The sequence below is a fragment of the Cryptomeria japonica genome, chromosome 9 (assembly GCF_030272615.1).
Source record: "Cryptomeria japonica chromosome 9, Sugi_1.0, whole genome shotgun sequence".
NCBI lineage: Eukaryota > Viridiplantae > Streptophyta > Pinopsida > Cupressales > Cupressaceae > Cryptomeria > Cryptomeria japonica.
This window is the reverse complement of record NC_081413.1, coordinates 383,070,190-383,082,250: the sequence shown is the minus strand read 5'-3', so window position 1 is coordinate 383,082,250 and position 12,061 is coordinate 383,070,190. Positions and strand designations below refer to the sequence as shown.

The window sequence follows — 12,061 nt, the reverse complement described above, 5'->3', positions numbered from 1 at the left end:
CACCGTTAAAGTGTCGGCACCGTCAAACAATCGGTGGATGGTAACTCATCACAAAATGCCAATTGGTAACTCATCACAAAGTATTACCGGTTCATACATAAATGTCGGTTGCCAGTTTGACAAAAATGAAGACTGGTAAAAATGTGTTATGCTGCTTTAATCCCTTGTACCACTTGGGATCCATGAACCGCTTGGGGTCAACATGCCGCTTCAGACCGGGAAACACATTCTGCAAAACACCTATAGTCTAAAGACTATAATACAACATACTGGTTGGAAAAAATACCGGTTGTGCTCTAACTCACACATAGAAAGGGGATCTCAATGCAAGTGTGTGTCCATCAATGACAATCACAACATAAACATAAAAAATGCCAACAGAAAAAAGGGTTTCCTTGCCCTTCTATCTCTTCATGTCTTTGTCGAGGTCCCTCAACAAACACAACAAGAACCCCTCGAACCCAATGCTTTATTGTGGCCTCATTCTACTCATTTATGAGCACTGCAAAATCCTTGCCATTTATGAAAACAAGTGGTTGTTGGCCTCCCCTAGGAAAGGAAAGAGAAAGATGGAGGAAGGCAGACCCAGCCAGGAAGAGTCGATTTAGAGCAAAAAAAGCAAGAATGCGACTGGGATGGAAACCCAAGATGACAAGAATGACACAGAGGAAACTGGAAAAGATAGTAGTGAAATGGAAATGGATGAGTCTGGAGATGAGGAAATTTGGAAAGATGAGGACGCGTGTGCAGAGGAAGAGGAAGTTGAGGATGGGTCCGACCATGATAGTCCAATTCACAGTGCCATTTTAGGTAATGACAATAGCCAGCCTATGGTGGAGAAGGATGACAAGGTTAATAAGGAAAAATAAATGGATTCTAAGAGGGAGAAGATTAAGGAACCTGAGATGGAAATGACTAAGGATAATCTGGGTAAGGATAAGGAGAGTGCTAGAGAAGGGTTATTCCTAGATAACCTCAAAAACCTTACAAAGGCTAGATTGGGGTTTGATAGATGGACTTATGAAGTTGTGAAGAATTTGGAAAAAAATGTGAAGCAGATGGATGAGAAAAGGAAGGAAGATGACAAGAACTAGAAGCAATGGAAGCAGGACATGGAGGAAAAAGCTTGAAAGATGGCAGCTCAGATTGAATATCTAGAAGAAGGTAAAGTGGCAATGAAAAACCTGTTGGGAATGATCTCGAATATCTTGTCTATTGTCACAAAGAATCTATAGGATATTTCTATGATCCTTGATAGCTCCATCTCTCCCAAATCAGTGGTGGACCTTGACATTGATGATGATGCTCTCGAGACTGAGAGCAGGGAAGCTACTCCTGGTGGAGCAACAAAGAGAACTAGGGCGAGTGTGAAGAAAGCAGCTGCAACTTCTGCTAAGGAAATCCCTAATCTTAGGGATAATATCAAAAATCTGTATGGGATTAGCAGTAACTTGGCTAATGCCCTAAAAAATATAAATTAGTTCCTCTTCTGGGCTTTGCTTGGTCTGGTTGGTTTTCGCTGGTTTTTTGGGGCTTTATAGTTGGTTTTTTCTAGGGTTTATGTTGGTTTTTCTTATGTTTGTTCCTTTTGGCTTCTTAAATTCTTTTATCTCATAAGGTTATATTGTAAAGGGTTTTGGGGCCCCTTCAAAACCTATTTTTACCCTAATAAAAAACAACCAAGTTGTATGTTCTTAAAAAAGTTAAATAAAAATATATTAAGCATTCCCAAGTGGCTTATGTAATCATCCTCTCTATAGCCTCTGACATCAATGTTCTACTTCTTCATCTCTACCTCCAATGAAATGTACTCAAAGATTAACTGGTTGACATAAGGGGTCAAATCTTTATCCCGATCCAATCCTGAGATGGTTCGCTCCTTGATGCTAGCAAGCTCATTCTACCATTGTTCCAATGATATCACTTCCCCCTCCTTGTAGATTGTTGGCATTTGTGAAGTGTTCCCATCTTCCATCGCTTGGAGGTCTTTGTTCAATGTATCTGCATATCTATCATGTGTCTCCAAGTATGTTGTCCCTTCTGCTCTCTCTTTAGGTGTCATGGTATCAACGCTGTTCATCACCTCTTGCAGTTGTTTCTTTAATCTTTCATGCTCCCTTAGAGCCTTGACAGTCCCAGTGTAAACTTTCCAATACTGATTTGCATGTGTTAGCATGGTTCTAAATCTGTGTTCAATGATATCATTAACCAGTTTATCCATTTTCTATCAAGCACTTTCTACTTGTTTAATTAACTTCTCATTCTTAGTCTTCCAGTAGATAGTATCTGTCAAAGCACCTATAACCTTTCGGCCAGTTTCAAGTGCCATACCTAGATCATCAATGTCTAGAGCAGAGTTTTGTTGTAGTAATATTTCCTGTAGCTATTGCACTTCCTTACTGGCCTTTTCATACAAACCTTTACAAGTCCAATTCTCCCTGACTAAGAATTCAACTTGATCTTGATTTGGTTTTGCCACACCCAAATTCAATTTGGCAGTGACCCTAGGGTTAGTTTTCCCAACTTGTTGAACCATTAAATATCCAAAGGCCTCATCAATATCGACAAGTAATGGCATTTTCTCCTTAGGGTATAGAGCCCACAACATAAGAGCTTTCTGATCTGGATCATATCCTGATCCCATGAAAATCTTATATATTACATCTGGCATGATTTGTTTGTCGGGCCCCTGTTTCTTTAGAAAACTGTCAAACAACAAAGCAGATCTCATATCCCATCCTGAGTATATTAATATCCTAGCATCTTTAAGTAATAGTCTTCCCCTTTCAAGCGTCATTTCCTTCATGGCTTGGTCTATTTCCTCCTGCAGTATTTTGAGCTTCTCTTCCTTGGTATTCCCTTCTGTATTGGCTTTGACTAATGTCCCTTTGTACTAGCACAAAAATGAGTCAAATTCTTTGGTATGAATAAAGTCATTGTCTGAAATGAATTCTTCATGCTCCAGTAACCTGGCATCATTGATCTCCTGTACACCATATTGGCCAATTGCCAGAGTCATCTGCATGTTATAATCATATCTAGGTGGACACCCTTCTCTTGATGAATCAATAGGGACATACTCGGAAATAGATTGAGGAGACATGTGTGCCAATGGCTCTATATCCCTAACACCTTGTCTCATGTCCCTGAAAACATATGTAGGGACACCATTGAGAATTTCCAACTCATTTTTTCCTTTTCTCAATAGCTTCTTGCCTTTCCATATTTCTGATGAAATCATCAGACATTAGTGGAACATGTTTTGCAACCCTAAGCTTCTGTGATGCTTTCGCTTCTCCCATATAGCCTTTGGGGTCAAATTTTGACCTAGGATCACCTTCCACCATCTTATAATAAGATAATTTATTCTGTAATAAGCCATAGCTTTTTGAAATTTTAACAGTAAAGTCTAAAAAAACCAATAATCAAGGCACTATGGATTGTTTCCCATGATCTTTCAAGTGTTTAGCACTGGCTATCGATAATTGTCTTATAATCTCAAGGAAAGCTACTCTATTAGGCAATGTAATGGGCAGAAAATAACGCTTTCCTTCCAACCCATACACCCTTATGTGAGTATAATCCAGAAAGTAGTACCAATCTCCCCAATTATGTGTAATTGGAGTGTCTTCACATAACTCTTTTGGCCTAAGAAATCTCTGAATTTCTAGAGATATAGAATGATCACACGGATAACCTAGAAATCTGTATAGTGTTTTAATGAAGAACTCTTCAAAGTGCTAATATTGACTATTTTTGTATCTTTGGTCCCATGAAGACAACCATAACTGTACAGGCTTCCTCACTCCAGCTTTATCATAATCCCTGACACATAACCCATCCAGCCATAATCCTTTATCTTGTCCAATACAGAGTAATGTATGCATGAGAAAAGAATAATATTTGAAATGAATATTCACCATGTCTCCTTTCAACTTCTCCAAACCATGATTCACGGCTTCAGATTAATAAGCAGCAAAATCAAATGCCCTAGGGTGCTTTTATTGCAAATCTGCACACATTATAATAGCCATTATATCCATCAAGGGGGGGGCTTCTATTCCTAAGACATGGGCTACACAATAATATGTGTACTTGAAATAGAGGTAGAAAAAGTTAACACATCAAAGGGAGCTTTATCTCCTTCACTAAATTGCACTGTTGATCCACAATTTTTGGTCTGTGGATAGGGAGTCTCCACCTCTTATATATATATTCCATATTAAAATACTCCCGAGTAAGCTTGCTATTATCTATGTTTTCTTCAAATCCCCAATCTAAGTCAAATACACTTTCTATAACTTCTTTAATGATGGACACTATGGGTTTCCCCATATAATCATATATAGTTTTCGTCCTGGGGTCATAATTGTTGGCTAGAGATTGCATAAGTTCAACATTTACAAAAATATTGGATACTTCCGATTTCCCCAGGTTCAATCTCCACAAATTATTTACAGGCTCCAGAGCATTTCTTTGCACATATCCAAAGATGAACAATTCATGCCCTCTAATCTCTGTCCAAATGTCTCCCAAATTTTCAAACCTATCCTCCAAGCCCTTGTCATCTCTTTTAATCTTTTTGGACCGACAGCTCGAGATGGGGAACTGGTCTTGTAAGTCTTTGTCTAATGGGAGACCTTCCTTCTTCTACCTTTTTGGTTTCTCCTCTGCAGATTGGGTTTCCCTAGGTTTCCTAGCTCTGGTTTTCTTAGACGAAGAGACTTCCATTATAATGACAAATATCATAAATAGGGAACTTACTTGGAGTTCTAGACCTTCTTAATTTTGAAAACTCTATGTGAATTCTTCTAACCAATGCTACCTGAATTGTCCTCTTGTCATTTTTATTACAATTTTATAGTAGTTTCATCAGTTATATCCACCTATTATGTAATGGTCACGAACTCACTTGTTTTGAATTTATGACGATGGGACTTCATTTAATTTTGGAATGATTTAATGGCAGAAAGTAATTAATTCTTCTAACAGTTCAATGATTTTACCGTTTACTTCAATGAAACTACGTTCTTCGGCAGTGTCCCTTTCTTTCTTATCGAAAGGTCTCCTTTCATCGAACTTACTTTTGTTTCAATGAAAGTATTGTTATTGCTATTGTGCTTTAGGTTTTCATCGAATCGTCATTTTTCATTGAAATGGATCCCATTCATTTTTATTTTGAGTGATCAACTTCAATGTGAACCTTTGTCGTTTCATCAAAACTTTGTTTTTCAATGAAATCCATCCCATCATTATACCTTGAAATAGTTTATCCGATGCCTAATTTCTATCGATGACAAGTCATCGATGAGTGACTTCCATGTGTTACTCGATATTACTACGTCGATGAAACTTTTCATTTCGCCAAGAGCCAAAAACCCTCCTTCGATGATTGGCTTCCATTGACTATATTTTACTTTGTCAATAAGACTTTAGACATCGACCTAATGCTTTATTGGTTCTTCAAAACTCACATCTCTTCAAAATAGTATTGTCGATGGCATTTCAATATTTTTCTATAGAAACAATGACTTCAATGAATCCCTTTTGATTTTTATGGTGGCCAAAATCCCTTCGATGGTTCCTATTATTGAGGAAACATTTATCAATTTCTTCGATATAATAGATATATCTTTTTGGTGAAACTAAGATTTTCGGTGAGAGTTTATTTTGCTCACCTGATGGCTGAATTTGGCCGATAGGAGTTGTGAATCTAATGTTGATGAAAGTTCAAAAGTTTCTATAGAATTTCTTAGGGGTATACTTAGTCATTTTTTTTTAACAAAACTTATGTAGTTTCTAAAGAGACCAGGGAATATCTTGTTTGTGAATATATTGTATAATGGTGGCTTTGATTGGGGATGGAGGTATACTACGGGTGCCTTCAAGAATTTAGAATCCTTGGTGAATGAACATACATCATTGAGATATTATGGCATTTATAATGAAAAGTGGGTCCTACTCTATTGTACATGGAAATATATTTCTCTATTTAAGAGAAAAATTTCTTCAAGAATTGTCCATGTATTGGCAATTCTTGATTCTCTCCTGTTGCACTTTGTATGAAATATGAGTCCTCTCCCATCTTCTCCATAATTATGTATGGCCCAACCCAAAGAGCTTCAAATTTTCCGTGCTTTCCTTTTTCTTGATTTCTCGCATCCCACATCTGGACCCAATCACCTATCTCAAATTTTCTATTTGTTTCCCTCCTATCATACAATCTCTTCATCTAATTTTGTGCTTTGATATTTTGTCTCTGAGCTTCTATCCTAATTTCATCCAATTCTATCAATTGCACAAGCTTTTCTTGTAGAGGATCCACAACATCAATTTCTTCCTGTACTATAAATTTATGAACAGGCAAGAGATTGTCAAGAGGGAGTCTACCCTTCTTACCATAGACCAATTCAAATGGGGACCTTCCTATGGATTTATTTATTGTTATCCTATTTGCCCAAAGTGCCAAATTCAGTTTTGAATCCCAAGCCTTTTTATTATGTCCCAACACTCTTTTGATGATTTTGAGAATATTCTTGTTGCTAGATTCATCCTGTCCATTACCTTGAGGATGCTAAGGGGATGAATGTGATATCTTAATGCCATATTACTTACAAAAAGTATTAAATTCTCCAGATCTGAAACACATACCATTGTCAGTAATGATTCTTGCATGGACACCAAACCTAGTAATAATATTCTCCATCATGAACTTGATTACCACTTTACTAGTAGCTTGTCTAGTAGGGTTTGCTTCCACCCATTTAGTAAGGTAATTAGTGGCTACTAATATCTATCTATGTCCTCCACTTGATTTATCATATATTTCCCCTATAAAATCCAACCCCCATTATTGGAAGGGTTCTTCAGCTTGCATAGGTCTTAACAGGAGTGCTCCTTGGTACTTCATCTTTCCTGAGAAATCTTGGTATGCTTCACACTTCCTGACATACTTATAGAAATCATTAAATACATGCGACCAGTAATATCCAACCCTTAGTATTTTATGGATTGTAGTCTTGGCAGATAAATGACCACCACACACCCCACTATGCATTTCCTGCAAGATTTTTTCTTCTTGATATTCATCTAAGCAAAGTAGCAATATTCCATCTCTATTCTTCCAATATAAATCACCATTAACTATCATATACTTCAAAGATTGAAATTTTAAAGTCCTCTTTTGATTTTTAGTCATGCCATCCGAGCACTTCATATGTTTGAGGTAATACATAATGTCTTTGTACCATGTTGTATGTTCAATACTAAAATTAACTTCTTCCAACCTGATTTCATTTATTTGTGACTTCTTAATATCTACTTCAGCCATGAGTTTAGCTAATCCCTATCCTTTTATGACTTGTGAAATCTTAAGCTCAATGTCAAACTCTTGAATTTGATTTATCCATTTGCATCTTTTCCCTATGACTTTAGTTTGTCTAAATATATCTTTCACCGCTGCATTGGGGACATAAGCTATCACCTTTGCCCGCACTAGATATGACCTGAAGTGTTTGGCTGTTTTTACAAGGGCATAGGCTTTCTTTTCATTTATCTCATACTTTATTTTAGTAGGGCTCAAAGATTTGCTGAAGTATGTAATTGGTTGTTCATAACCATCTTTATTCTTTTGTAATAGTACCGCTGCTACTGTGTGACAAGAAGTAAAGGAGAATATCAAGAATGGTTTACTGAAATCTGGTGATATCAACACAGATTCTTCAGTTATTGCCCTCTTGATGGCTATAAATACATCCAATGTTTCAGCAGTCCAGTCTATTTTAGCTTCCTTTCGTAACATCCACACTATAGGTTTTACAATATCTGCAAAGTTCAAGATAAATCTTCTGACAAAGTTTATCTATCCTAGGAATGACTAAATGGCCTTAATGGTTTTTGGGGATAGGGGCTTCATTAATTGCAGACACCCTCTCTGGATCAATTCTTACTCCTTCTTTAGACACTATATGTCCTAAAATCTTTCCTTCTTCAACCCCAAAATGACATTTCTTCGAGTTAAGTGATATCCCATATTCCAAAGCCCTTTTAAAATATTTTTCCAAGTGGTTGCAATGGTCCTCTACCTTCTTTAAGTAGGCAGTCAAGTCATCCTGATATATCAACATGATCACATCTATCAGTTTTGCGAATGCTACATCCATTGCTCTCTAGAAAGTTGCTCTTACATTAGTCAATTCGAATGGCATCCTAGCATACATGTAAGTTCTCCATGGTGTTGTGAAAGTTGTTTTATATTGTTTTGCTTCCTTGACTTTTACCTGATTATAACCGAAAAATCCATCCATCATGGATAGAAGCTCACATCTGGTTACCTTCTACAACATGGTGTCCATATTTGGTAGAGGGTAATTGTCCTTCAATGATGATATGTTTAGATTTCTGAAGTCCACACATAGTCTTATGTCTCCATTCTTTTTTTTGACAGGTACCAAATTTCAAACCCAAGTAGAATACCTTCATTGTTTAATTATTCCTGCATCTTTCATTTTAATTATTTCTTCTCTCATTTTGGGTAACAATGTAGGATTTATAGGCCTTTGTTTCTTTCTGAATGGTTTAGCATCTGGTTTGAGTGGCAACTCATGCTGAAACAAGTCTTCTATGTAGGCTTTAGGATCATCATATGACCAAGCAAACACATGTATATATTTCCTAAGTAGAATCACCAATTCTTGCTTCATTTTAGGGGTTAACCTCCTCCCAATGTACACATGTCTTGGGGATTCTTCATTGCCCAAATTAACCTGCTCAACATTACTTTCTTTGGCCAAAGTTACTTTTGTTTCCATCTTGTCTTGTGCATTAAAAGTCCTTTCTAATGCCACTAAACCTTTTGGTAATTTATTAGATTTCAATTGTATGATTTCTTGACCAAACAAAGTTTCTTTCCCATTAGTCTTTTCCACAAGGTCATTAAAGTTTTGATTAAGTAAAAATAGGTATTTCAAAGGTACCTGAACCTTTTACAAGCCAGGAGAACAGAATAGCATAAAAAAGTGCCTGATCACTTCAAAAAGTCAAAATGAACCACCGGAAGGGCACAACTTAAAACATCATTACATAATTACCTAAAACTCAGAATAGACAACAATAGGAAAGAAAAAGATAGCAAAGAGACAAAACCAAGGACAACAACTAGAACTAAATACTATTCATGATCTCCTTAGCATGAACAACCATTTGTTTCATGTTGTTCGCTGAGGTCTTCATATCCTCTAGCTCACGACCTTCGATGTCAACCTTATTCTTTGTGTTGGCTCTGGTCCTCCTTTCATGACCCTTCTTGTTCACCTACTCTTTATCACCTTCCTTCTCTACATTGTTCTCGTACCTGTTGATAAAGATGTTCATGTTGTCCATTGAAGATTTAAGAATTTGGAAATTTTGATCAACAAGTTGCTTGACATTGTGCTCCAGCTTGTCAATTCTGCTACCAAAATATTTCAGTTTGTTGTCCATTTCCTTTCGATCTCCCATCTCATTGACCTTTTTCTTCGTGGCTAAGATTTTTCCAACCATACATTCAATAGCTTGCGCATTATGCAGAACGGCCACTAACTCTTTAACATGCTCCGCCAAGGGCTTGTCACCAACTGTAATTCTTGCCATGACTTGTGTATCTATTTTCAAACTATTAATATCCTTCACCAAAGTAGTGATGGTCTCACAGAAAGCCTTAATGGTATCTTTGTCACCACTATCACTTTGACCCCCTTTTTCCTCGTTATGTAGTCTAGTGGTTTTCACGGTCTCCACAGTTTCCAAATTATCCTTAACCGGGTTACCCTCCCCTTCTTTGTCTTGACTATCAATCCTCTTATTATCATCATCCTCCTCCTCAGACTCAACTAGAACATAATTGAGATCAGAATTGCTACCCTTTTTAGTGTTCTTTTTCTGAGCCTTCTTTCCAGAGGCTTTCCCTTTCCTCTTTTTAATAGGTTTTTCCTCAAGGGAATCGGTTTTAGAGTCTGACATTTCAGATTCCACAATAATCCTCCTCTTCTTAGCCCTAATCCTCCCTTTTTTTCTAGTTTCTTCCAACTCTCCCTCGGTCTCAGAATCAAAGTTGAAACCACTATCCTTACTTTCCGTAGTCTCATCTCTGGCATTTTTTTCCTTTAATAGGATTTTCAATGCACTTCCCCTTTAGCATTTTATAAACCAGGACCATGAGCCCCTAGTGGAGGGCATGATCGCCTTTAGGGTCCTTCTGGATCTCCTTTATAGTATGATCCATTGAAGAGGCTAGGTAATAGGGAAGGCTAACCCTTTCACCATGACGGAAATGGTTAAGAAGGATGAAGTGCACAAAGTCATTAAAGTTAATGGCCTATGCTTGATAGTGATTCACAAATTGCAGGAAGTTTAGTAAATCAACATCATCTTGGAAAATCTGCCAATTATACAGATTGTTAGGAATAGAGGGTCTGACTTTTATCTCCACTTCTGATACTCCATTCAATGTCACATCATTTTCTTTTAATGCAATATTTGATAGGAAATCATCCATTGTATTTGTAGACACCTAAAATTAATATTTGATTAATTTAAGCCTATAAACATAATTAATTAATTTAATTGTCTTATCCTTATTCCTCTCAGAATCAATTAAATCTAATTTAATTAATCTAGTCAATATTGTCCAATAATTAATTTATCAAATAAATTAATTATTCCCCTATTCCTCTAAAGTCCCCTCCAATAATCATTTCCTCTAAACCCACTCAGTTAATTAATTCTAATTAATTAACCTAGTCATGTGATTCCTACAAATCACTTTTCCTAATCACATTAGTCTAATTAATCCTTCTAGAATCTCTCATAATCATGCTTATCATTATCCCTCAATTTTTAATTCCCACTCATGTCACATCAACATTGAGTCTCTCAAAGAAATTTAAATTTCTTTGAACCCTTCAATGCATCCTTATTTTGGAATTTTTAATTCCTCATATTTGAAATTCAAATTTCTCCCCCCTTTTTCCAAGGAATTTTATACTCCTGTTTATTTTCCCAAGGCACCCTTGATCCATGCCTTCTATCTAAAATCAATCTCAACCCTTCATGATCAAATCAATCTTGGCCCTCCATTGGCCTTCTCCAATCTATAAATTGGAGCCTATTCTCCTCACAAATCATCCACTTCTCATGCATTGTCATGCTACCTATTTCTTCTCTCATCCTCTTCATAATCCTCTATCAAATCCATCCATCCTTAATCTTTCAATCCAAATCCAATCCAACAATCCACTTAACTTGTTGAGCATTGGGAGAGCATTCCACATCCATCAAGAAGGAGCCCATCCAATCAAGTTGAAGAGAGGCTATGTTCAACTTCACCAAAGGTTTAATCTGAGGAAGAGGTAAAATAGAAAAGGTATAAAATGATCTTTTGATGTTTTATAGTTTTCTTGTTTAGTCCATTATCATTTTGATCATTTGACCTTTCATTTTGTTTTTACCCTCTTCAGTATTTTTTGACCTATCAATCCAACTAATTTGGAAAGCATCGAATAACTCAATTGTATCCCATACCATATTTTTGTATTGTTTCAACCTGAGATGTTTGGAAGCATATTTTTCTTTGACTTGTGACACTATCAATTCTAAATCCCCAAATACACTAAGCTTCTTGATCCCATTCTTAATTGCTAAATTTAATCCGGTGAGCAAGGCCTCATACTCGGCAATATTGTTTGTACATTCAAATATTAATTTAAAAGAGTATTTGAATGTCTCTCCATTTGGTGCAATGAATATAATTCCAACCCCACTTCCTTCCTTGCTACATGACCCATCAAAGTACAAGCACCATAATTGATCTTCATTTTCTTGGACGCAAGATTTAATTGGGGTCAACTCTTCCATTTTTGGCTTTATTAGTTGCACCTTAAAAATTATCCATATCTGATTGGATGAAGCACATTTGCTCAACAGGTTTTATATCCTCAATAATATGAGAAGAACGAGGCTTTCTTTCAATTTTTACTTCGTGTCCATTTATTGGTATGGTGGCATATGACAAATCTAATTGGAC

General features: G+C 36.5%; 1 protein-coding gene across 1 annotated transcript; it reads right to left on the bottom strand.

The window, feature by feature from the left end:
* Positions 1 to 2,383: 2,383 nt before the first annotated feature.
* On the bottom strand, positions 2,384 to 7,801 carry LOC131858403 (uncharacterized). The gene is made up of 2 exons (XM_059211635.1): positions 7,457 to 7,801; positions 2,384 to 2,893 (listed from the first exon to the last, which is right to left on the bottom strand). Exons 1-2 carry the CDS (start codon positions 7,799 to 7,801, stop codon positions 2,384 to 2,386), a joined length of 855 nt encoding a protein of 284 aa, XP_059067618.1.
* Positions 7,802 to 12,061: the final 4,260 nt, after the last annotated feature.